Source organism: Lagopus leucura, unplaced genomic scaffold (assembly GCF_019238085.1).
Source record: "Lagopus leucura isolate 7727_CA_CO unplaced genomic scaffold, USGS_WTPT01 Super-Scaffold_100054, whole genome shotgun sequence".
Taxonomy (NCBI): domain Eukaryota; kingdom Metazoa; phylum Chordata; class Aves; order Galliformes; family Phasianidae; genus Lagopus; species Lagopus leucura.
Window position 1 is genome coordinate 1446392 of NW_024962300.1, and position 26897 is coordinate 1473288.

Below are 26897 nucleotides of genomic sequence, written 5' to 3' on the forward strand. Positions count from 1 at the left end.
CAGCCCTGACAGGAGGCTGTGGGAGGGGATGTCAGCCTCTGCTCCCAGGTAACGGCGACAGGGCGAGAGGTGGTGGCCTCACGTTGCACCAGGGGAGGGTCAGGTTGGATATTAGGAAAAATTCCTTCTCCACAGGAGTGATGCAGTGGCACAGCTGCCCAGGGAGTGGAGGAGTTGCCGTGCCTGGAGTGTCCCGGAGCCGTGGGGATGTGGCACTGAGACAGCTGGGGTTGGACCTGGGGATGTGAGAGGTTTTTGCCAATCTTAATGGTTCTGTGATTCTTTACCACTTGTTCGTAGTGCATTCTTGCAGCCGAGCACTCCACTTTTTGGGGGAAGGAGGGAGTCGGCTGACAGGGAAGTGGGCTCAGGCCATGTCTGCTCGTGCTGCCCACAACTGACCACACTCTCAGCTGTTTGTTTCAACTTATGGTGTTAGCAGCGCGTAGTACATCTGCAATGACGTACGTGTACTTGAAAATGGGACTTAAGGAGGGCCGAGTGAAAAATTCCTTATTTTTTTTTAATCTAAGACTTAAATGGCGTTATGAAGCTATTGCTGTATTCCTAGTGGGGCTTGTTTGTCACTCCCACCCACCAACAACATACCCTAACATTCCCTCAGAGGCATTAAACCCTATTCAGTCATGTCCTCAAACATGATAACAAACAATTCTTTGATTTTATAATTATTTTCAGTACGCAGAAGAACACAACCTTCCCTTAGACGGTAAAACACACCGCCAGCACGCAACCCTACGCCCCACACCCAGCGGCGCAGTGCGCATGCGCCCGCCCCTCACGCAGAGCCGGGACTCTCGCGAGAGCGCTGAGGTAAACATTGCACAAAATGGCGGCGGCGGGCCCGGAGGCGGCTGCGGCACGGTGAGCGCGGCGGGCGGGAGAGCGGGTGGGACGGCGGCCCCGGCGCTGCTTCGTGCCCGGTGAGGCGATAACAGCCCCGGTCGCGGTAGGGACTTGCGGTGTGACCGCCCATGCCGGGCATTGCGACCTGCGGGAGTGCTGGGCAGTGCATCGGGCTGTGGGGCAGCCCGGGCAGAATGGTTCTTCTTCCTTTATCTTCTCACGGCCTTTCCACTGTATGTTGTTGGTTCAGGATTGCATCGCAGTGTTTCTTGAATTCCACCTTGGAACAGGACAGGAAGAGGCTGCTCCTCCACGTGAAAAACGTTTTCCACATTGTTCTTTAATTTCTCACTGTTACGCAAACCCAGCCCGTTTTCTCAGGTGCCCTGTTGTGTTAGCCATGGTCCTGCTCAGGAAAGCCTGAAAGCCTCCTTTCATAACAATAATCTCTTTCAAGCCTAGGAACTAAAAATTTGCTTGCTGTGATGGTATTTCTTGTCCTTGCCAGCTGCAGGAATAGACGTTCAGCCTGCTGCTCTTTGTGTCAAATTACATGCCAGAGCATTATCTACATAGTCTGTGTTCCTGAGTAGAGACAACCCACCACCACGCTTCCTGAAGCACGCATGGACAGTTTCTATCATGCTTCATTTTGCTTTTATTTTTTCCTTGCGTATGCCTTGCGTATCAGTCATTTTTATTCCGCTTTTGTGAAGGGCAGTAGAGTTCAGTTGTCCCTGTTATCTGCTCTACTGCCAAGTTAATACTTGAGTATCTCAGAGATACCTGGTGTGAACCAGGAAGAGACTCAAGTGTTCTTGAAAAGTTACTAAATGAAACTGTTTCTTTATTCTTTCTAAGGCTAACTGCTGAAGGAATCTGCCTTTTGGGCTTTTTCAGGCTCTGCATTTTACATAAATGTGGATGTAACTATTTGCTGTGTTGCCTTGCAGGTCAGCTTGTAAACCACTTAGCTAATTCTTCTAGGGAGTTAACTTTGCTCTCTGAAATGGAGTACAGGACTCAGCTACCATATCGTGAGTGACCGAATCATTTAATACAAAATGGAGAAGAAACGTAGAAAGAAATGAGCCTGTTTATTAGGCTTTACCTCAAAAGACAATGAAATCTGTACTTGCTTCGGACACAGCTTTAAGAATATCCAGTTGAACGGCACAGTGAAATCAACGTTTTCTGAAACGAAAATGAACTAGTTTATAAAGAAGAAGAGTGTGAATTGAATATATGAAATTCTTGGAATGAAACCATTTTCTTCTATGACCATGAAGTTTGCAAACATCTCGTTTGTTCTGGTTGTTATTTTACTCTGTGGCAAAAAACACTTCAGTACCAGACTAGGGAATTCCTCTCATGAGGCTCAAATATGTCCTGGATGTTCTCGCCTGACTTTGAAAGTGGAGTTCTCTTCGACAGTCGTGGAGCATGGTAATAGAGTTGAGCAGTTAAAAATAAATAAATCCATGTGATGCTGAAGTTAGTGTTAATGAATCGTGGCATTTGTGCAATGGTAATATTCAGAGGCATGGGTGGAACATCTAAATTATCTGCATTCAGACTGAGAAAGAATTTTATGAAGGTTCATGGTTTAACTGGACACAGAATATGAAGAACAAGGAAAAGGAAGAGGGGGGTTAGTAAGGAGTATGTTAAAAGTGGAAATAGAGCGTGGAGGTTCAGGTGAGCCAGCATGGTCACTTAGCTGTGGTTTCGTAGCTTTTTGTTTTACACACTCAGTAGAATGAGAAAGACAAGGGGAAGTATGTGTGGTTTTGGGTTTTTTTCTGTGAAAAATGTTTGAAAGCAATAATACGTTTGTGGAAAAGTAGCAAAGTAAGTGCAGAGAGAGCAAATGAAAGGCAAGCTGAGGCTGGTATCAATCCTGAGAGGGCAAAGGATAACCGTAGAGAGGAGCAAATAAAATGGGTGCTGAATTGAATATGGTCTGCAATGCTGAACAGAATGTCAAAGGAGGACAGATGCCATTGTATAGAGTGCAATCTGTGTTGGTGTGGCAGCTGTGTACGTGTAGAACTGTGGGATAAATGTAATGTAGGTGTGCTGTATGAATGGCTAAGCATTGTGGAAGAAGGATGAACAATCAGCACTTAACATCTGTGGTTCTTATAGAATGCACAGATGCCATTTTTGACAACGTCTCTGCTGTGTTTGAGCCTGTAGTTTCATGTAACAAACAAACAAATTTTACTCTATCAGAAGTCAGTGTCTAAACTGTCTTCAGTTTGTCATGGTCATAGATAATAGATCTGTTCCCATAGTGGAGCTGTGTGTGTGCCTGAGCATTCACACGCAATGTTGGTAATGGCATGTTGTCCATTAGCTAACAGAGGGCTTGTTGAGGTGATTGTGGCACTGCATGATGGGTCTCTGTTCCACCCACAAGTTACCCGGATCGAGGGACTCTTGGGACCAGCTAGTCATCCACAGACATCCTCTGTGCATGTCGAAGCTGGTGTCAGTAATTTCCCTAAAACTCAATACGTCGTTCCCTCTCCTGTGTTCACCCCGCTCACTTTTCTGTGCTATCACAATTCTGCCTTCATTTTGGGGACCTTTATCATATTTTAAGCGCTTCATCATGCACAAACTTTAAGTAGTACAGAAATAAATATCAGACCTGTAAAGCAAAAAACAAAAAAGTGCCTCAAATGGTGCCTATTTGCTTTGAATAAAGAGAAAGAAATATTCAGTAACTTGAGTGCATGACTAGGCTGCTTTGAACATTGGTTCTGATAAACTGTACTCTTGTTCCAGAGTATATTGTGGCTTTTAATGGATACTTCACAGCTAAAGCTAGAAGTAAGTTTATTTCAAGTGCACTAAAAAGCAGTGATATTGAGAACTGGAGGATTGTACCTCGCAACAACCCAGCCAGCGACTATCCGAGTGATTTTGAGGTGATTCAGATCAACGAGAAACAGAAGGATGGCGTGCTGACACTGGAAGATCATCCAAACATCAAGCGAGTGACTCCTCAGCGGAAGGTGTTCCGATCGCTCAAATATTCGGACTGTAAGTAATTTTTATGAGTTTGCATGAGATCTGCTTTGGAGAGTTAAATTCTAGCTTAGCATTACACAAATGAAAAGTGCCCTGCAGTTTTTCTTTAACTTGCAGTATTCTGTTCCTTTGCCTTTGAAATTATCTAGGTATCTTGCTGTACCTTTCTAAAAGCGTGGTGATGAGTCCATCCACAGTATAGAGACATTTCTTCTGCAATAGTCAGTTAACAGAGCTTATTGGCCTGTATTGTAGGAAAAAATGAAGCTTTCGCTTATTGAAGGCATTAATACATCTGGAAAAAATGGTTACTTGTCTAAAATCTTTGCTGTAACAGTTGTGATGTGGATACTTGCATAAACAAAAATTTTATGTCTTTTTCCTCATAGTTTTTTTTTTTTCTCCTTAATTTTAATTCTGTGTAGCTGATCCTGTGTTGCACTGCAATGAAACCAGATGGACTCAAAAATGGCAGTCGTCTCGTCCCTTGAGAAGGGCAAGTCTTTCCCTAGGTTCTGGCTTCTGGCATGCAACAGGTCGACATTCAAGCAGGCGTTTGTTGAGAGCTATCCCTCGCCAAGTTGCTCAGACTTTGCAGGCAGATGTCCTCTGGCAGATGGGTTACACAGGTATGCTGTTGTTTATTGGCTTACATGTATTGATCTCATTGGATGCCAGTGCCGTAAAGGTTGAGCAATGCTTTGTTTTCAGTGCGCTGTTACAGAGTGCTCTTTGTGTGTGTGTGCATACTGTTCTGAAGAGGAAGTAGTTCTGTTTAGAATCTTTGGTTGAATTTCTGCAATGGAACAGGAAGTTTGCTTTAGAGCCACAAGTTAGTAAGTCTGCGAAGCGTGTAGTACATTGAGCATAAAAGTTCTCATTCACTTGACTGAACACATTAGTTGTGAAGCTGAATCAGAAAAATCAATCCTTTATTGTCACAGGTGCTGGTGTAAGAGTAGCAGTGTTTGACACTGGACTGAGTGAGAAACATCCACATTTCAAAAATGTAAAGGAGAGAACGAACTGGACTAACGAGAGAACCTTGGATGACGGTGAGTTACTGTGTGCTGTTGGTGAGAGAGTTCCTGACAGTGTGCTGTTTCGTGTTGTAAAACTACTATTGCTGATGGGATGCTAACATTTATTGAAGCTGTGTATCTTGAGATTTTAAGCTTAATTTTGCAGTATCAGGAAAGTTTTGTACTCTTTATCAAATTCAACAAATAATACAAAGACTCCAGGAGGATGTTGCTTGTGTCTCCCTTGAATCACATATGGCATTTCGCAGTAGCTTTTGAAGAATGTCAGGGGAAGAAAAAATGCATTTTGCTGTTTCTCACTGCGTATGTGTTTCCATACTTAGAAGAGAGAATATTTTCCTTCTTCACTGTGCAGTCCTAAGCTAATTTGAGTGTTGGGAGCTTGCTGTACTGTTTTTTCTAATTTATATAGTTCTCATCAACAGATGCTGTGCTGGTTTATGCCAATCAAGATTCAGAAAACCCTTTGATTTTCTGCAGCATGTTTGTGTTTGTTTTTCATGTGTCAGCTGTAATGACCGTATGCTTTCACAGATATTGATTTCATATGGTCTTGGTCAGTGAGTAAGCTGGCAATTTAATGCATTTAGAGTTCAGTGTATATGCATATCTTGCTTGGCCTTTAGTGCATCTCCATAGTTACATCACGCATGGTGTTTCTGTGCATTGTGGCTGTGATTGCATTCTTTTGTTTGCACTTTCTAGTAGGACCTGTGCCCAGACTGTTACTGGGCAGGCAGATTTTGAGCGTGTAAGTATAGTGCAGGCAGTCCCAGAAAGCAAAAAGAGTGTTATTTTTTGAGGACAGTGAAAAATATGCTTTCTTGTCTAATTTTTCACCCTTAACAAAGTGTGATTGTTGCAGAATCCAGATTAAAAAAAAAATTCTAAGAAGTTTACATAAACCTATATTGGCCTTGTATCTTACATTTGCCAAAATAATCTTGTTCTCTAATTATTGTCTTGTGTGAGTCTTGATGTCATTGGCAGCAATTAGAAGTGTGTCACTCTGGGTTTCATCAGCTGGTTGTCTAGGTAGATAGTGCTGGTAGTTCTGGCCTCTCTAAACTCAGTACCAAAGTTTGTTTCAAAAAGATGAGGATTGAACCAAGTGTTTGCAGTTTGTTCTGAAGTCTGTTGGATTGATGTGATTTTATTACAGGCATTGATTAACACTGAAAATGAGTGAAAATGAAATGGTTTGGCTTCTAACATCTCATTTTGTTACCTTCTGTCTGTCATAGGTTTAGGCCACGGAACTTTTGTAGCAGGTGTGATAGCCAGCATGAGAGAATGCCAGGGGTTTGCTCCAAATGCAGAACTGCACATTTTTAGAGTGTTCACCAATAACCAGGTAGCTGTTTTAAAGGTGTTTTAATGTATGTCTTTCCAGATAAATACTGCTCAAACCCTTTTCTCGGGGAATGCTGCAAGTGCTTGTAAATGTTGATATATTTTGTTTTACGTGTGTGATACAGATACTGTTTATTCTATCTAAAAGGTTACTACCAGATTTCTTACCAAATCTGGTATATTCTTCAGAAATTATGTGTGTGGAAGTCTCATTTGCGTAGTGTTAAAACAGTCTCATAAATATACTGAGCACTATAAATCCTAGTAGACCAGTGTTAGTTTTGTGCTTTATTTTTGTGTTGTTTCATGTCTCTCTCTGAAGCCTGTACTGTCATGGAATTGCTGGATTTTCCAATGGTAGTTTTTACTTTCTTATGTAGGTCTCGTACACATCTTGGTTTCTGGATGCCTTCAATTATGCAATTCTAAAGAAGATAGATGTGTTGAATCTAAGTATTGGTGGACCAGACTTCATGGATCATCCATTTGTTGACAAGGTTGGTATGAGGAAGGAAAAGCTCCCATGGCCGTGTTTGTATCCCTGGACTTGCAGAGCTGCTTGTTTACCACTGCTCCTGTTAAGTTCTGGTTCCGCAGTCAGTTCTGAGGAGTTTCTTGTGCATGAGAGAAATTCTGTGCAGTTTTACAGGCTCTTAGGTGTATCTTTAGGGAATGGGTGAAAAAGAAACCGGCACGAACTCACAAGTATTCACAGAGCTGGAGAAATATGACCTGTTACAAAACACTGCACGTACTGCCAGGAGGCATGACTGACAAGCAGGCAACTAACTAGAGCCCTACTGGAAGAAACTTAACTGAAATCCAGCTCTGCTTTTTCAAATCTCTGCATGATTGATTTATCTCATGCTAAAAATGAAAAAGTCGTTAAAAACGAATAAGTAAAAAGTACAGGTAGTCGATTCAGCTTTGTAATTGTAGACTTGTTTCAGGCTAAGATGGAATTAGGGATTTGTCATTGTCATGGTTCCGTGACTTGTTGATATGTACTTGAAAATCAGTAAGTGAATTATGTTAAAAGGACAAAATCTTTCTCTGAAAAAGGTAATAAGGGTGCTTAAAAAGTTCTTTTTTTTTTTTTTTTTAATGACAGTCTGCATTGAAATTTGGTTTGACAGTGACTTTAGTACTCGCTCCTGAGCAATTTTTGGAGGGAATTGATTTGTGCTTCTGGAGTGTTTTCTTACAGGCAGTTTTTCCTTTGATGCAACCTGAGTAAGTGCAGTTAGCAGTGAAGCTGTGATGGCCGTTATTGATCATGTAATCTCAAGAATTGCTTGCACTTAGCACTGAATATACCAGTGAGATGTGTGTGTTTTGTAAGTCTCGGTAAGAAAGGGAGGTAGGCTAATCAGTTGCTTACATCATGCCCCACGGAGTCTGCGTTTGTTCTCAAAGTCCCTTCTTCGGCAGAAGAACATTATTAAAAATGTTAATTTTTTTGTAGGTATGGGAACTGACAGCCAACAACGTGATCATGGTCTCTGCTATTGGCAATGATGGCCCACTGTATGGGTAAGTTTCAGAGATCACCTTAAAGAAGAGCAGGTGTGATGTTTTATGTTTTTGAAAGCAGTTGTGTTTGGACTGGAGGGTATTTTCTTCTCCTTCTTGCTATATTGTATTTATAGAAAGTGACCTAAGTTAGACATCCTCCTCTGTCTCATCATTTGCCTTAAAGTACCTTGTTCAATTAAGTGACTATTTTTTATTCAGGCAGTGAAAAGTTAGGAAAGGAATGACAGAACTCTGACTGGTACTGCTGCACTAGTATGAGCAGACATCTTTGAGTACACATAAGGCTTAAAGAACACAGAATGCTCAAGCCAGAATGCTTAGCAGTGTATTTCTAAAATAAATGCCTAAAATCAGATTTTGTTGGGTCTGGAAGAAAAGTGGTTTGGTAGTGTAAGTTTTGGAGTTACCAAGTGCTTGAAAAGTTGCTTTTAGTCGTAGAACATAACGATATCAGGGAGGACCAAAATTTGTTTCTGTGTGGATTAGAATGAATGGCTGACAAAAATTTGATGGCAGTGTTTGTTTTCAGTATAAATTTATGGCTTTAATGGTGGTCTTAGTTTTTTTTTAATAATTATTGTCCTGCCAACTCTCAACTTGTTGTAGGACTCTCAATAACCCTGCTGACCAGATGGATGTGATTGGAGTAGGTGGCATTGACTTTGAAGATAACATAGCTCGCTTTTCATCTAGGGGAATGACCACTTGGGTAAGATGCTCGCACAGCGGCCAGCTGCTTCTGTAGCTAGAATAAAGATTTTAAGAAGGGAGCCTTTTTCAGAGAGATAATGTCATGCAGCTGATGTTTGTGGCATAAACAGTGGTAAAAATTTACATGGAATATCAGAATCGTAAGAGATTGATGAAAGACCTGAAGCAAGAAGCTTAATACTCATCATTTATCATGCATGTTGACCACTTTTGACATTCTAGTTATACTTGTAAAATGCCAAGTATCGTTTGAATTACAGTGCCCTGTATGGGCAGATCTCTGCTCTTGTCCTTTGTTTAATAGAAAACTCTTAGCCTTTCCAGATGCCATATGTAACACTGTGCATATTTGATATCCTTTCTGTTTGCAGCTGACTGTTGAACTGAGTTTCATGTACTGCACATGCGATTTCATATGAGTTTGCGTTGTGATCTTGATTGAAGACTGATGTACTTCTTTCCTTTGTGCTGCTTCTCATTAGCTGGCAGCAGAGGGGTGATTGTTTTGTCAGTAGTTTCATTCTTAACTTAGATAGTGGAGGGTTTGTTGACATACCTTTCCCGGGTCGACACACTGAGGAGTTGCAGTAAATGGCTTCAGTCCGCCTTTAGGTGTTCCTTGATATCTGTGATGCTGAACCCCAGCTGATTCAGTGATAATTTTACTTCTGAATTATTTGCATTAGTTTGTTTAAGTAATTAAATGAAACAACCAGTTCATTATGTATCAGGACACTGATCCATCCATTTTCTTTCACAGGAGCTGCCTGGAGGTTACGGTAGAGTGAAGCCTGATATTGTTACCTACGGCTCTGGAGTGAGAGGTTCTGGTATGAAAGGTGGATGCCGCTCTCTTTCTGGGACAAGTGTAGCATCTCCTGTAGTGGCAGGTGCTGTCACATTGTTAGTAAGGTAAGCCTTTAGTCACAGCCCCTTAGAAGATGCAGATGCAGGAGGCCAATAAGAAACTCTTAAGAGGATCCACCAAATGAAAATAGATTGCATTTACATGTAGGAAAACAAACTCGAGGGATGGAATTGGTGTTGTTCTACCTGAGACATGATCGTGTCTGACTGGCTCTAACTTTCCTGGGAAAAGCCTGAGGATTGTTTTGAATAGTTAGGTATTTGAAAATATAGCTAGGGAGAACAGTTTTACAAAGTAATTTTGTTAAATGTTTGGTGATATTTAGTTGCTTTTGTTTTTCCTGTTGTAAAAGAATAGGTGTTCAAAGTAGGCACCTGTAGCTGATAACTGAACACTTGTTCTATAGTATGTAGGGCTTTTATGGTTGTGTAACCATAACTAACCCAGTTGTGTAACTCACCTACTGCACACGGAAGAGTTTGAAAGGAAGGTAGGAGTTACAAGTTTCTGCTTTGTGTTTGTCACTATTGCTACTCAGGGATAAGAAACTTTATTTGAAAAAATCTGTCCAAAACCTCAAATGAGCTATGCAACAGAAGGTGGCCTTACAAGGGCTTGGATATTCAGAATCTTTCACTTAGCAAATACAGTGACTACTGGTCATGGGGCAGTGCTGTAAGGAGAAAAATTGATACAACGTTTTCAAGAGACGTGTCATAAAGTTGTCACTCTTGTTTCCATCTTCAACTGTTGCAAGGAGAAATCAAGTAGATGTTGTATGCAGCCACCTAATTTTACTGGCATTTTCTTTAAATGAAACAACAGAACCTTGAGGCAAAACGTAAACAAGGCTAGCTAGAAACTGTAATGAAGGCCACCTGAAATGACCCATTGTTTCCCATTTCAGCACAGTTCAGAAGCGTGAAATGGTGAATCCAGCAAGTATGAAGCAGGCACTTATTGCATCAGCACGTAGACTTCCTGGAGTCAACATGTTTGAACAAGGACATGGCAAGTTGGATCTTCTGAGAGCTTATCAGATCCTCAACAGCTATAAACCACAGGCCAGGTTAATTTTAATCCTCAATTAATCAACAGTACACTATAATCTGCTATATTTCTTCAAGAGAGCAGATGATGTGCATGTAGTACAGTTGGGCAATCTATGCTTGTGCAACAAAGTGAACTTGAATAGATGAGGAAGTGTGAATTTTGACAGGAGAGGCAATGAAAAATCACTGTGTTTTCTACCCATGTTAGAGCTTGAAGTCTCAGAGCTAAATTTACTTTCTTTCTAGGCTCAATTTAACTCTCTGGCATTATTCATAATGCAACCTAGAAGAAAATGGAGCAGTAATTACATCTCAGTTTTCCGGAAGAACATTTTCGCCGTGCTGAAGTTTCTTTTCCTTTGTAGGAAAAAAAAAAAATCACAAAACAAAACACTCTCAAATCTTAAAGAAAAAAAAGGGGAAGGGAAGATTTTAGGACGCATTTGAGAAGGGAGATGAGCTGTGACTAGCATGCTTTGTCAGTAATTTTTTCATATGTCAGTTTTGTGTAGTGGCTTGTACTTCTACTTGTTGTTGTTTGCTCTTTTTTTTGTTAAATTTTGCCTCCTCTGTCCTTCCTGCAGTTTGAGTCCAAGCTATATTGACTTGACGGAATGTCCCTACATGTGGCCTTACTGTTCACAGCCCATATATTATGGAGGCATGCCAGCCATTGTGAATGTTACTATTCTTAATGGTATGGGAGTCACTGGGAGAATTATAGACAAGGTAAGACTGGATGTTCTTCCAAGACCCAACTATATTCATAAAGCTTCCTAGGAAGGACTACTTCAGCTCATGAATTTGATGGAACATACAAGCATTCTCACCAAGTGTGGTGAGAGCAGGAGACGCAGAACATTTGTTTTAAGGGATGACCCGAGCTTGATTTGTCCCCATGAGCTATCTGCAGGTTCCAGCAATGCACTGGTTTCAGGGGCGTGTAGTGTTTTGTCTCTGTAAAACCAGTTTTGAATGACAGGTACTTAGAGATTTCTTTATATTCTTTGCTAGCATTTAAGATCTTCTGGATCTTTTGTGTGAGCATAAGAAATCTCTGAAAAGGATCCTGATGTTACAAATTATGACTCTTGACTGGGGTCAGAATGACCTGAATGTGTTGACATCTCAAGGCCCGCTGCAAAATCTGTTGCATTACTGTATGCCAGTAATGTTGAATTTGTTGATTGACTAGGGAGAATTTTTTTTTTTTTTGAAGAGTAAACATAAAAGAGATCCATGAACTGGGAAAATCTTCTATCCAAGACTCTAGCCAGTGTAAATGAGCTTCATTTCAACATCTTACTGTGAATCCTGAGGTCTGTTGGTCTGTTTTAGATTTAAACTTATGCTTAAGAGCATAGGAGCTCTTATGACTAGCTGATGGTCGTGCTTAAAGACAGCCATTGTAATCAGCCTGAGTCTCTTACAGCCATAACCATTTTTGTTATAGAATGGAAATTTCATGTCTTTGCCAATGTTTTTTTTTTTTGTACAGGACGGCAAAATGTTAAACTGGGTGCACTTAGTGTGCTTTTCATAGATCTTCCTGGAGTCCTTCCTCTGGGAAGTCTACACTCTGGGTGTGGTTGGGTTGATGCACTGTCACAGCACGGATCTTTTGGGTTTATGTACATTTTGAAATTTGGCATAATCTTCAGAAGAATGAGATTTGATGATTCTGACTGCAAAGACTGTTTTACCAATGTTCAGTTTTCTTCTTTAACAGCCAGACTGGCAACCCTATCTCCCACAAAATGGGGATAACATTGAAGTGGCTTTCTCCTATTCCCCTGTGTTATGGCCTTGGTCTGGATACTTGGCAATTTCTATCTCTGTAGCAAAGAAAGCAGCATCTTGGGAAGGCGTTGCTCAAGGGCATGTTATGATCACAGTGTCATCCCCTGCAGAAAATAAGGTTAGTTCTGGTTTGGTTTTTTGGGGGGATGAGGGGTTTGAGGTGAAAGGGAGGAGGGATGATGGTGGTAGTTTTAATTAAAATTCCTTCACTACAAACCCTTGTTTGTACGGGGCGTCTCTAGTCCTGTAATGTGAAGCATAAGTTAGATAGTGATCAGAGTACTGAAAAGTACAATTAATAATCCTTAAAACTGAGAGCAGGATTAACCTTTGAATTGAATATGCTATAGTGTTTTTAGAAAGCGTGTCTGTGAGATTTGCATTTATTTATTATGAATTCTGAGTAATGGGTTTGAAAAAGAGATGACTTAAATGTTGTTTTGCCAGACCCCTGGTTAACTATTCCTGAGAAGACTTTAAGGTTTTGAACAGTTGAACCAAATTACAGTTGTAGCATATTTAGAGTGTTCTATGTTCCGAGTGGAAATAAAAGCAGTTGAGTGTAGGAAATGGAGTAAGGTGATTTAAGGCAGAAGTCGTCTCTTGTTCTCCTTAGTTGGCAGTACTGGTGAGTAACAATACAGCAGGTACCTCTGTTTTTCCAGTCCCTTACAGTCCGCAGTTGGTGAACATTTCTGTAGGGGGAAATCATTTCACGTGGTTCGTTCTGTCCTTCAGTCTAAGAGCGGTGCGGAGCAGACCTCGACGGTGAAGCTGCCAATAAAAGTGAAGATTATTCCTACTCCGCCTCGCAGTAAGCGAGTCCTTTGGGATCAGTATCATAATCTCCGTTATCCACCAGGCTACTTCCCCAGGGATAATTTGAGGATGAAGAATGATCCGCTAGATTGGTATTTATCTCAGGTTCTATTAAATCAGTACTTCTTGACTGCGTGTTAATGATGTCTAATAATGTCACTCAGTGCCAGAGAGCCCTGACCTTATTCAGTGTGGCGTGGAAGTTTCTTTTACAATAAATCCATGAAAACTCTTAGCTTCTGCATGCTTTTTCTCTGTGCATTTTTTTTTAATTATTATTATTGCTCTCTGTGGTTTTGATTCATTTAAAATGAAAAGCTTTTTAAACATTTAGGATGCAGTTGTTTTGCTTTCGTGGTGTAAATTTTTTCCTTTTTGCCCTGATTTCTCCCAGGGAATTGAGGGGAACACTTAATTAGCCACTTTGGCATTCACTTACCAAAATAAAGAGTGGCTGACCTGTAGTTCTTCGTGGATGGAAAGGGAAGGCATCCAAACATATAGAAAATGTATAAATGTAGATGAATTGGATCAGTGAATGAGACTTGCTTTTGTGAATCTGCTCGGAACATGGAGATAGGACAAGTAGAGGGGAACTTCCCTTCTGAGTTCCAGCAATTGCAGGTCATCCTGTGTGCTCCCTCCAGCTGATAGTTAAAGCTGTTCTTACAGACTCCTCAGCAAGGAGGAAGTCCTGTGAAAGTCCTAGCTCATTGTAATACAGCAGTGTTCCTATGTGATGTGGTGCAAACTTACAGAGCTGTGCTTTTTAAGGGACATTCTCACTCTCTAACTTTGACTGTATTGCTTCTGTAGCACTTGGAACTACTGTTAGGAAAAAAATTGCAAGAGGAGATGGTGCTTGGAAACCACAGACTATCCCTTGAACAAAAAAAAACGTCCTTTTAGAAAAAGGTCTAGGAAATAATCTGTAATTAGAGGATTTAAATCAAGTTTCTGCATGCCAAATTTGAATGTCTTCAACATTTTTCTTCTGTCTTTTCCTAAGGAATGGTGACCATATCCACACAAACTTCAGGGACATGTATCAGCACCTAAGAAGCATGGGTTACTTTGTTGAGGTTCTTGGTTCCCCATTTACATGTTTTGATGCAAGTCAGTATGGTAAGCGTGTGTTATTTATGTGCTAATGTTAAGTAGTGTAAAGTGCTGCTGCAGAGGCTTACTTGGGACTCTGGTGAATGAGTACAGATCTCTGTGGTTATCTTGAAAAAATGAGGAGAGAAGCCCTCTGTTTTCAGTTCTGTGGAGATTTTAACTTGCAAAAGATTTTTGCAAGTTAAAATGAAGCATGGGTGAATTGTAGACTTGAATTGAGAATGTCCGTTCTGTTTTTTGTTTGTTTGTTTGTTTGTTTTTTTCCTCAGCAGTGCTATTTTGAAACATGGGTATTTGTGGATAGATAAAATAGTGGGGAATTACTGCATTCCTACTATATGCTGGCAGACCAGTGTGGTTTATTTCTTCTGTGTTTGGTTTGGAGATGTGGTAGAATTGCCAGGCAGGGAGCAAACTGAGCTGTCTGAGATCTTTTCTGCTCCCAGGTGATCCTCTAGTTGGCCCTGACTCCAAAAGGACCATCTTCTCTTCTGGGCTAAGATGTTCTTCAGTAGATTGTGAAGTGAGGGTGCAGTTTCCTGACAGGTTTTTAGTTCTGTAAATGTCAGTAGTAGGCTTTCTTTTTTCCTTGATAAATGTTGTACGGTTGCTTTCTGAGTTAGCAGATGCACAACTGAAGACAGCAAAGGTAGCCTGTAAAAGCATAATGGAGTAGTTTCTGTCCTGAGACTCCTAGATTGTTGAAAGGGCACCACAAGGACAAGCCTGCTCTGCATGGGTAGTTTTGTCAACCACAACTCACATTTCTGCTTAGGAGAATGGAGAAACTAGGAGACTAGAAGACTTGGCTTTTGGATTGCTAGAATAGACTGATCTGGGATATGAGTGCTTTCTGTCTCTGAAGAGTGTGAGTAGGTAGAGGTGAAGGAGGGAAGAGAATAGGAATGCAGGTGGAAGTTGGAACAAATTTGTTAAATGAAATGAAGAAAAAACTTGAATAGAAGGCTTCTAATCACAACTCTGGTAAAACCATGGTAAAGAAGCAGCTGGGGGCAAATAATGTAATTCTTAATATGTTTATAAATAGAATTACTTCAGAGTTGTACTTTCATGGGAATAGATTTAACGAAGCAGGGAAATTTCTTCCAATCTTACGAACGGTGCAGAATGAGGCTTTGCAAGTAGAACAGGTAGCAGGACATTCCTGTGATCCTGGTGTTTGCTGGCACCTCTGAAACATGAATGATTTTGTCTTCAGACTGTAGTTGGTATACAATGACACTACAGTTAAGGTAGCAGAGATTATTGTCTCTTAAGTCCAGCTCCTCTGACTTCTCACAGAATGGCTCAGGTTGGAAGGGGCCTTAACAGTCATCTTGTTCCAGCCCCATCATCCAGATCCTTAACTAGCCAAGATTTACATTATCCCTGAGAATGGAAATTCCACCACCTCTCTAGGCAATCAGGTAGGGAAGAAGTGAAATGGCTTGATATTTAGGAGTAAGCTACTTGTTTGTTTGTTCTTTCCAGTCGTGCAGAAAAAGTGCAAAACGTTCATTTGTGTTAACTTCTGCATGGGTTGCAGTAATAGCAATCACGTTAGCACGAGCACTATTTTTGCTTTTGTATGCAGGGACTTTACTGATGGTGGACAGTGAGGAAGAGTATTTTCCTGAAGAGATCACCAAGCTGAGGAGGGATGTTGATAATGGACTTTCACTTATCGTGTTCAGTGACTGGTACAACACATCTGTAATGAGAAAAGTCAAGTTTTATGATGAGAACACAAGGTATCTGTTTCTTTCATTTCTCTGTGAAATAAATGTCATAAAATTGCTATTTTGTGGATGTTCTGTCCTAAAGATTCTGCATGTGATAATTGTATTTAATCGCCTGCACTGCTTCTTACGCTGCCTCTAAGAAATGCCTCAAGTAGCACTGACCTTAAGCTGCAAAGTTGAAGGAGAATACTATCATTGTTGTGAGCCCCTCTCTTGGTAATGTAATCTTTTAAAGTCAGAAAAACATTTACAATAGAAAGAAGTAAGAGATTGGAGACTAGCAAAGAAAAATGGGTGTGTTTTTACTTTGGAGAACAGAATAAAAAGCACATGCAGCTTGCAAACTGTATTACTGGACTGTGCACCCGATGCTGGAAGAACTCCAGTATGATATGTAAGGGGAAATAAACTAATATCAACAGTGGTGAAAAAGACCCTCCTAATTAATGTAGTTGCCATGTGTTTCATGGTAAGCTTGAAAGATCTGCAGCTTGGGAGCAAGTAACACTTTGCTTCAGAAGAAATGCTAGAAGCAAGTGACACGACTGTGAGTTTTGCTTCATCATTGTTGAATAGATAAGCTAGGACTGACTTTTTTTTTTTTTCCTAGCAAATTTATGTAGGAAACTGGAATGTACTGAGAACTTTGCACCATTATTTTTACTTCTGTTCAGAAGCATAGGTGTCAAAGAGGAAGAGCTGCTTGTGTGCTCCTGTAGTTAAGTGAGGCTTTGAGATACAGTTCATTATTTAAGGGACTCGGAAAAAATCTGGATGTAAAGGATTTTTTGTATTACAAGCTCTAGGAGTACATTCTGTGTACTAATAAATTCTGTTACCCTCTCTGTTTATAGGCAGTGGTGGATGCCTGATACTGGAGGTGCTAATATACCAGCTCTAAATGATCTGCTTTCTGTCTGGAACATGGCCTTCAGTGATGGGCTGTATGAAGGCGATTTTACCATGGCAAGTCATGAAAGTGAGTACTGGAGTCATTGTCTGTGCAGCCTTTGAGCAGGACCTTGTTTGGAGAATTCTGTTGTTTCTGTGAGGATCAGCTTGAATGAGAGTCAAGGGAGCTGCTTTGAGAGTGAGTGAAAAGAGTTTAATAAGTGTGCTTAAATGATTACCTCCTATACTGATTCATTTTCAGATGAGATAACAAATGTTCTGATTATATAAAATTGTAGAATGGCCAGGGTTGAAAAGGAGCACAGTGCTCATCCAGTTCCAACCCCCTGCTATGTGCAGGTCGACAACCAGCAGCCCAGGCTGCCCAGAGCCACATCCAGCCTGGCCTCGAATGCCTGCAGGGATGGGGCATCCACAGCCTCCTTGGGCAACCTGTGCCAGTGCCTCACCACCCTCTGGGGGAAAAACTTCCTCCTGATATCCAACCTAAACCTCCCCTGTCTCACTTTAAAACTATTCCTCTTGTCCTATCACTACCCACCTTCACAAACAGCTGTTCCCCCTCCTGTTTACAAACTCCCTTCAAGCACTGGAAGGCCACGGTAAGGTCTCCCCAGAGCCTCCTCTTCTCCAAGCTAAATAAGCCCAGTTCCGTCAACCTTTCTTCACGGTCGAATTCCAGGTGCAGTTCATTGAATTATATTCTTGAGGTATTGTCTGTATGTACTACAAACTAGTTGCCAGGACGAGGCCTTCAGCTTCGTTGTGGTTTTACTTTTGTGGTTAGTAAAAATTTGAAATGGTGGAGGAAGAAAATCAGTGGGGAGACTTTCCTTGGAATATTCCAATTTAGACGTGTCTCAGCAGCCTGAGATGCTTCATGAATTCCTATTCTTGTTATCTTTTGCACTGCAGTATCCTGAAGTTAGTATGCTTTACTGTTTTCAAGTTCACAGGGCACAGGCCCCATGACCTAATTGTTTTCAGGCTTTCTAGGTCTAGCCAGTGTCCTTTTTTTTCTGACCAAGTCACTTGATGTTTTCATGCTTTGTTTCTAAATCTTCTGACCAGTTCATTGGAATGTGTATGTGAACGGAGAAGGCACCAGAACTGAGGGCTCTGTGCACTCTCCAGTATTGATTGAAGGAGACAGGTTCTCTCTATGAATGATGAACGTTAGTGTGAACTACTGTATTTCTTTTTGTGGTTGGTGAAGCTTTTCAGTTCAAAAAATGTACTAAACAGAAAGGTTTGAAAGCGAGGTGAACCTGTGCTTAGGAATGCCTTGTGTGTGAATACATGTTCAAAATACACAGATCCAGAGAAAATGTCCTGGAGTTTTTTCTGTGCCTGTTTTGACAGCTGACAGAGTTATGGTGGGAAGGTGTAATTTTTTTGTCTGCAAAGGCAATTTTGTGTTGTCTTTCAGTGAATTATGCATCAGGATGCAGTATTGCCAAGTTTCCAGAAGATGGCATCGTAATTGCACAGACTTTTAAGGATCAAGGTATGCTTTTCCTTCTCTTTTCTCCGTGTTTTAAGTTGTATTTTGTAGTTGAAAAGCAAAGTTACAAAATCTAAAGGTGTAAGAACTGTGGAGTGAAAAATGCATTGAAAGGATAAGGCTGGATTGAGAATGTACTGAAGGAGGCCTGGAGTACATCTTCCACAAAGACAGGCTGGGGGAGCTAGGCTTGTTCAGCCTGGACAATACACAACTCCAGGGGGGCCTCATTGCAGCCTTCCAGTGCTTGAAAGGAGCTCGTAAACAGGAGAGAGACTGGTCTTTTACGTGGTATGACTTGGAGGAATGGCTTTAAACTAAATGAAGGGAAATTTAGGTTAGGTGTTAGGAGGAATTTTTTTACTAAGGGGATGGTGAGGCCCTGGCACTGCTGCCCATAGAACATGTGCGTGTGCCACCTCTCAAGGTGCACGAGGCCAGGCTGGATGGAGCTCTGGGCAGCCTGAGCTCGGGGGAGGCCCTGTGCCATGGCAGGGAGTTGGAACTGGATGGGTTTGAAGGTCCCTTCTGTGTCATTCTGTGATTCTGTTATAGGTATTTTTTTGTTTCGTCTAGCTGGCTAACAGGAAGCTGCAATGTGGCAGCATATATTTTTTACATACATTACAGCAATATCAAAATGTACATATGCAGTCTTTTGTTATATTTGCTGTATGTAAACACATCTGCCTGTGTGTGTGTTGTATGTGTCTCCAGGGGGAAAGGATTGTTCTTGTCCATGTCTCTCACAAATTGTAAATGATATTGAGCTATGTCCATACGTAGAATTAATCCAATCACTGCCAAATTTGGTATGAGTGTTTGGGTAGCCATGATGATCTAAAGATAGAGGTAAGGAGGATTTTGTTAGACAAAGTGTCTCCTACTGGTATCTGCCCAGGGAAACGTTTTAGGCTCATAGGAAGGCTGTGCTTTCAGACCGGAGGAGTTCTCTGTGCTTGTCCTTTCTCTTTAGCTTTATTGTAGCATCTTATTTATGGGGTAGTGATTCAGAGCTGTAATGGCAGTAGGCGATGTACAGAAAAATAATGTTTTAAGGGCTAGTGGAGACATTTTCTGGAACAGTAAGGAGCTCACTCATGTGAATCTTTGGGAAAGCAGACGGTATCCCTGAAATGCTGTATGGCGATGACGCGGTTGTCTTAGAATGGGAGAAGAAGAGAGGCAGTGTGTTTGACAGGTAGCCTGCTGCACCTGCTTTCTCTGTTGAATACTTTTCGTTCCAGTTCATGAAAGAAAAGAGCTCTGTGTTTTGGTTCTGCTCTTCGAAGACAGTGTAAAAAGTAAAGGCAACCTAAATACTTAGCATTTGAAGCTGGTCATCTTAATTTGGATTTTGAAGCGGGTGACAGAGATGGGAAACCTTTAATCTGAAAATGGCTTTCATTTCATGAGAAAACTAAATGGTTCTCGCTGTTCATGGCAGCCTTCAGTTCACTGGAGATATAATACCTGTGAGATACAAAGGGAGCTTACAGCTGTGCCCTCTGGGTTTTGCTGCAATCACAAATCCATACCGAGAGGCCTTCCTTTGGTTGCTTTTTTTTCCCATCTTTTCCATTTGCTGATCGTCTGAGTTACCGCAGTAAATGTTTCACAAACACGTTTTAAGCTGCCAGTTTATTATTCGGTTATTTGCCATACTTTCAGAGGCAGACTTGTAAATGATACTTCAAAAATTGCTGTCTGTGACAGTGGTGCAAGTGTTTCAGAAGAAGCCGATCTGGGGAGCAGGGCAGGGCTCTACCTGCTGGCTGCAAGAGTGCCTGGGGTTGGGGGGCAGCTGCAATTGGCCCAAGTGGGGACGAGCAGTGGAAAATCCATGTTTCTTTTGTTCATTGGGAATATGTATCCTTACTAGACCATACCTTTCTTTGTTCATAAATTGAAAGGAGAACAGACAAAGTGCAAGGCAAGGCAGTGCTGCAGAGTTGCTGAAATGCAATCCCAGCAGGCTTTAAGGCAGACTTCCTCTGAATTGCTTCTGTAAACAAGTTCAGTCAGAGCCCTCATCTCACAGCTGCTGTTAGCAGACAGATGTCATAGTTCATGGAATGTCTCTATTCTCTTTTCTTGTTGTGTAGTAGATTTTCTTGTAGCAGTAGATAGACATGACAGCAAATAAGTCAGCAAAGAGCAGTGTGCACTGTGATGGCTGATTTTTAAGATACTGCGTGTAGCTTTCTATAGAAGGGCTAAAACAACGTAAAAGGGTTTTTAAGGCAGATCGCTTCGGTTTAAAACTCGTTTGTGAAAATATTAGGATTTTTTTATTCAAGAACATTGAAGATGATCCATGAGAGTTCTGTTTTCAGTTCTCCACAGAAGTAAGAAAACATCAGTATCAGCAGAAAGCTTCATGATCAGGGTCTTGGAGCAGCTTCTTTTTTATTGTAACATAGCTTTTTTAAAGCACACTTCTCATAAGTGCGTGGCGTGAAGAGTGGCATGATGGCATTTGTAAGTTTGCGGTGTAGACTAACCGGTGTTTCTTTTCAGGCAGTGAGATTTGTGTGTGCTTTGCTTCAGGTCTTGAAGTTTTAAAACAGGAGACTGCTGTCATTGAAAATGTTCCTATTTTGGGACTTTACCAAGTTCCTTCCGAAGGTGGTGGCAGGATCGTTCTGTACGGTGACTCGAACTGCCTGGATGACAGCCATCGACAGAAAGGTGTGTATGCTTTGACACACAGGAGGGAATGCTTTTCTTAACCAGGCAAGTGTCCTGAGGGCTAGTAACAGCTGCCACCAGAAATAGCTCTTTTCTAGGGAATCTCTAAACAGTTCCTGCTTGGTTATTAATCTTGTTTCTGCAGAACTCTGCTGAAAATGGTGTAACTGCAGCTGGAACAAAAGAATGCTTGCATGTTAAATGGCTTCTGAGGAGTGGGAGCGTTTTCCCCCTATACACCTCAGGCCTGTTTTTCCATTACAGATGACCTATGTGTTGATTTTAATGTTTTCTGTTTGATTGGTTGGTTTTGTGTTTGTTTTTTTTTTCCTTCTTTGCAGTGTTTTTGTTTCCAGGAAGTGTGAATGCATGCTTGAAGTTGTGAAGGGACATTAGCAGACCTCTTTGTTTGTTTTTCCCCGTTGCATTTCAGAATGTTACATACCACTATGAGTTTTCTTTTGCAATTTCTCATCCCTTTGCAGTGTCCCCTTCTGTAACACCATAGCAGTGCCTCCTCTGCGTGCTGTGGTTTATTGAGAGCATTTAGCATTAGTGAAGATGTGGAGCTTTAGTAGAGAATGGTGCTTTGTGACTTTCCTAATGCTGTTAAATTCAGTGTGAGCTGTGGTACAGGAAAAAGGGGAAGGCTCTCAAATCCTTCAAAGTTGGCTTTAAGTTGTGAACCAGCTATGTCTCCTGTAGAGACATCGGTTGCTTTAACTGAAGTAAATTCCTCACATTTGTGAATCTAAATCCTTAAAATCTGATTGACCTCTTTAAGAATCAAAGGGGAGGGACACCAGGATTATGAAGATTAATTCTTGTTCCCAGCCAAGTATTCCCTGGCAGGAGAGGATCTGAGGAAAGTTGTTTGCGGCAGTGGAAATAGGTGGTAAGATGTCATTCCACTTCTGAAATGGAAATTGCAGGCAATTGTGAGGTTAACCAGGTGGAGTGCTTGCTCAGCAGGGGTGGCTCTGGATGGAAGGCAGTAGTTTTTCTGGAGCAAATGCCATTGAAATGCAAAGGAAAACCATGATGAAGTATACTGTGATGTTGGTTCCCAGACTGGTCTATCCCATAGCTGCTTTTCCTTTAGCTGAGATGTAGTCAGAATCTTTTCCTTTTCTTTTTTAGTTTATTTTTTCATACTAAGCTTGAGAAAGCAAAGGAGTTATAACTTTCCACTGAAAACACTGCCTAGTTCTTAATTTTCTTTGCAAGGTATTATTTTATCCTCTTAAAGGGTTGCTTCTCTTTTTCCATCATAAAAACGATAACAAAAGGTAACAGAAGCTCTCAGCTTCCCCGTGTTTCCACAGTGGAAAACCCCCTAATTTTTTCAGGGGGTTGGATGGCCTTGCCCATACTAGAATTCCTGCATTTGAAACCTGCCATTTGATGACTTGTTCCCCAAAAAGCCTCATTTGGTACAGAAGACAAGAAGGTATTTTAAGAGTGAATAGATTATTTTTGTGTCTTTGTATTGATGGAGGAGGAGTGGTTGGCGGTTGCATCTTGCTGGATTTAGGCTTAGAACTTCAGAAGGAGAATAACAAGAATGAGAAACTACTTGTGCTTCTGAATGTGACGATACACTTCTTACCAGTAAGATGAGCCGTCTGAAATGTAACAATGCACATTCTGTTCTGGGGCTCGGGTCTATGAAACCCACAGATTGCTTTTGGCTCCTGGATTCCCTCCTGCAGTACACTTCCTACGGCGTGACGCCTCCGAGTCTCAGCCATTCTGAAAACCGACAGCGGCCGCCGTCAGGAGAGGGCAGTTCTCTCCCGGAGCGGATGGAAGGTGAGAGCCTTACTTGTGAGCAGAGCCTGCAGCCGATGGGGGTCTGAGTGGAAGTTAGAAAGACCCACGCAGGCTTTGACAGTAAGGTTAGCTTGGGATGAGCTCTGGTGTTTTACTAGAAGAGAGCACCTTCAAGCTCTAGGGATCTGTGATGATACTATCATTTGACTAAAGAAAATGTTCTGCTCGCAGAACTATTCTCAGTGCCTCCGTGCTGCTGGGAGGTATTCTAGGTACTGGCTACAGGCTGTGCATAAAATCTGGTCTCAGGTGTTGGCCAGCAAAACTTGGCTTATTGTAGGGGCAGAGTCTTTACTGTTTTGTACGGTTAATAATTTGTACGGTAATACCCTTAATAAGAACTAACGGTTCTAACTCAGATTCAGCTGTGAGTCATTACTGTGAATGGCTCCTGATGTTACAGCAGCTCCATTTAGCTGGAGGCAAATGTTGGGAACTGTGTTTCTGACGCAGTGTGTCTGCTGTGGATCGCAGGTAACCATCTCCATCGATACTCAAAGGTGCTCGAGGCTCACTTGGGAGACCCGAAACCCCGTTCCCTTCCTGCTTGTCCTCATCTCTCCTGGGCCAAACCGCAGCCCCTGAATGAAACTGCTCCAAGGTTAGTGTGCATCTGTCTTAAAATTCTACAAGAAGTCTGGCTTCCAAGTTCAGCTTGAAAATTATTTGTTTCATCTGCTTTTGAAAAGGACAGCTGGAATTCCTTTCCTAGAGAAAGACGAGATTGTAAAGAGGAAATAGTGATTAATGCCACTTCAGTGAATAATTCTGACTCACCTGATAGTTAAGCTGTATTTTGTGGAACAGATTTTAAAAATAGCTTCACAAGTCAATGCCTTTTTATGATTGAGTGATTCCAACTTAAAGTTCAAGGGCTGGCTTAAATCCATCATGCCTTTGAAATAGTTTACTGAAGCACTTCCTGGGACAGCTCTCCTAACTCTGCCTTCCAGTGTATAATTTGTCAGTCACTAGCAGGTAAATGCGCCAGCACATAGCCCATGCTTGTCTGCAGAGCTCCTAGTGATAATGTCTGCTAGTCTGCATGCACGGAAGGCAGTTGCTAATAAATAAGTGTGATCTAGTTGCATCCCTGTGACATCTGAATGGAACTTGGGAGGCCTGTAAGCTGCAAAACCCAAAGAGCGTATGGGATTATCATTCAGGTCCAAGTTATGAGTAGCTGGTAGGTTTCAGCTGTCACTTTCTATGCATGTTTCTGCAAAATTCCTTGCGTTACTGAAGTAAGTGGGCGGACATCTCCATCTTTACATTTCTTCTAGCAACCTTTGGAAACATCAAAAGTTACTGTCAATTGACCTTGATAAAGTGGCTCTGCCCAGTTTTCGACAGAACCGACCCCAGGTGAGACCACTGTCCCCTGGAGAAAGTGGAGCATGGGACATTCCTGGAGGTATGTACTGAAAGATTTGAAAGGTAGTATTTTAGGTCAAGGGAAGATGTATTTCCTTTCAGTTGTGGAAAAAATGCAAATGTCAGCATGGTTGTGTTGTATAAGACTGACTGATGAAGTCTCAGAGAAATATTTTTGAAAGGAGCCATGTGTGCATACAGAGGGGAAGATTCTGATAAGTGGTCTTTGGCCAGCCCAGGTTTGTTTTGACACCAGTAGTAGGCAGCAGCAGTTCCTGTCCTTGGGAGGTGTGATGATAACTCCTGCTGATAAGAATTCCTCGCAGAGTCCAAGAGAACTAGAGCAGTGCTTTGGGGAAGGTGTTGCACTGACAGCGTAGAGCACTTGGAGCAGCTCCTTACAAGCTTGGTGCCGTGTCCCGCTGGAAGCCTCTTAAAGCTTCACACACGTTCTTTTCTCAGTCTGAGCAGCAAGTCCAAATGATGCCTTTAAACAGGAGGGCTTGTGTAGTTTGTCCTCACCATGTGCTAGCGCGATCTCCAGAGCAGCAGCAGAATCACTTCTCTTGCAGCATGAGGAACAGAAGGTTCTTGTTATAAGGGAAATCTGGGTTATGTTTGCATGTTCGCAAGTAGGTCAAGGTGGAAATGCTGGTACTTTTCTGTGAAGTTAGTTAGCATCCTGTCTTACTTCTGCTAATTGGTCTGCAGTTGTTAATCTTCCTGTCTGAAATGTAATCTGATTGTGGCTCGTGTGGCCGCAAACCTCCTTGCCTCTCCAGGTATAATGCCCGGGCGGTACAACCAGGACGTGGGACAGACTATTCCAGTCTTTGCTTTTCTTGGGGCCATGGTGGTTCTGGCGTTCTTTGTGGTGCAGATCAACAAAGCAAAAAGCAGGCCAAAGAGACGGAAGCCGCGAGTGAAGCGGCCGCAGCTCATGCAGCAGGTCCATCCACCAAAGACGCCTTCGGTGTGAAAGCTCTTGCCTGCCAAAGATGACCTCCTGTCACTGGTTGCTTTCCTGGATGGTTGATGGCTCCCAGCACAGGTGCAGCAAACGTGGTGATCGTACTGGCGATGTACATCTGACATCATCTCACACTCTTTGGCTTCTGGAGAGAAAAAAAGGACCTCAGCTGATCATCTGTACATAAACTGCAGTTTAAGCAGCCATGCCCACCAAAGACTCAAACGCTGTTGAACAGGCTGCTTCGTCACTGCATATCCCACGAGGGGGAAAATGGACCTTTTTTTGTAAGCTGACCAAACTAAAATTTATTTGTTTAGAGGCTATTTTCTATATTTATTGTTGGGGAGGGCGGGGGGAAAAGTCACTTTAAGGACCTCTGCTAAGGAAACACAAGTGCATTTTTTGGATAGGATGCAATTTTCTAGAATGGTTTAACGCTGAAGAGTGTAACTTACTTCATCAAAAGAGGGAGGGGGCAGGAGAGACTAGTACAAATCAGTTTGACATAGTTCTGCAGTTTATTTTTATAAAGCCAACTACTATGATGTTTTGTAATTTTTGGTCATGATTTCACCATTGTTGGTGAAGCAGATTTTCAATAAATACGTTATCTCAGGCAGCAGCAATAGGTGCATCAATATACGAAGCTCAGACAGAGTGCTGCACGGCTGTCTTCCTGCTGCCTGTCAGAGAGCAGATCGTTGAATAGTGAAAATTTTCACTCCTTCCCTTCTGTCCCCTCTGTCTTTGTCCTTAAAACGAATATGCACCAGGGTGCTGGGGACTTTGACAGTCTGAAACAAGGTTTATTCACACCTTTGTACCTCTGATGACAGTTAGACAAAGGTAACTGTGCAAAAGACAGCTTTGCTATCATAGATGGAGAGGAGGGCGCCTGCAAAGAGGCCCAGCAGTGGGTGAAGCTGCCAGCCCAGCATGTGGCTCAGCCTGGGGGCTGAGGTGCCGCAGGAAGTGGGAGAAGGGGGAAAGAATGCCAGCTAGGGAGCACCAAGGCCTGCAGGAACCCCACACGGGGCTGCTGTGCTAGTGTGGGAGGTGGGCTGTGAATCTCTTTGATTTGCCAGGAGGAGGGAGCCTGGAAAGCTTTGGTGCCTCTGCTTTGGCACTAATGAGGAGGCTCGCTCCTCTCATCGCAGCGCTAATGAGAGATTACAGCCCCTGCGCAGCCTTGAGACCAGAGTCAAGTTGCATCAAAGCCCCAGTCCAAATTAAGAGCCTTTCCCAGTGGCTGGTATTTTACAGCCCAGTGGCCAATTTCTAGATCATAGAGGCCAATTATTCCCGAAGCCTTTGGTGTGCAACTAATGAAGGTCTGGAAGACCCTTTCAAATGGTTCTAAGCCCTGTAGGCAGCTGAGATGTAATGGAGGTGGCAGGCACAATTAGCCATCCATAATTCCTCCTAGCAGCTGATTAAAGTCTCTTTATCCATCTTACCGAGATCAGAAGGCCACATACTTGGGAAATCAAAAATGCATTAGGGGCTGTCAGCTGGTGCTGGGGACCCTGCGCTTGGAGCCTGTAGCTGGTGCCACGTTTCGATCTTGCGGGAGCGTTTGCACCAAGCCATGGCGTGTCCACCCCCTTCAGGGGGGACAGGCCCCTTGTCCCGGGGTCCCCAGCCTGGGGGCGATGCCCGTT

General features: G+C 42.2%; 1 protein-coding gene across 2 annotated transcripts; it reads left to right on the forward strand.

Moving 5' to 3' along the window:
• Window positions 1-826: 826 nt before the first annotated feature.
• MBTPS1 (membrane bound transcription factor peptidase, site 1) lies at window positions 827-25858 on the forward strand. 2 transcript variants are annotated; one of them, XM_042886021.1, is made up of 23 exons: window positions 827-885; window positions 1821-2313; window positions 3661-3918; window positions 4332-4535; window positions 4851-4961; window positions 6194-6303; window positions 6683-6799; window positions 7768-7835; window positions 8445-8547; window positions 9310-9461; window positions 10325-10486; window positions 11054-11198; window positions 12199-12387; window positions 13008-13180; window positions 14098-14213; window positions 15802-15958; window positions 16804-16928; window positions 18291-18368; window positions 20916-21056; window positions 22737-22868; window positions 23364-23490; window positions 24173-24303; window positions 25046-25858. In XM_042886021.1, exons 2-23 carry the CDS (start codon window positions 2127-2129, stop codon window positions 25240-25242), a joined length of 3183 nt encoding a protein of 1060 aa, XP_042741955.1. In that variant the 5' UTR covers window positions 827-885; window positions 1821-2126; the 3' UTR covers window positions 25243-25858. The 2 variants fall into 2 exon arrangements, with proteins under 2 accessions (XP_042741955.1, XP_042741956.1); XM_042886022.1 differs by lacking the exon at window positions 827-885 and adding an exon at window positions 922-944.
• Window positions 25859-26897: the final 1039 nt, after the last annotated feature.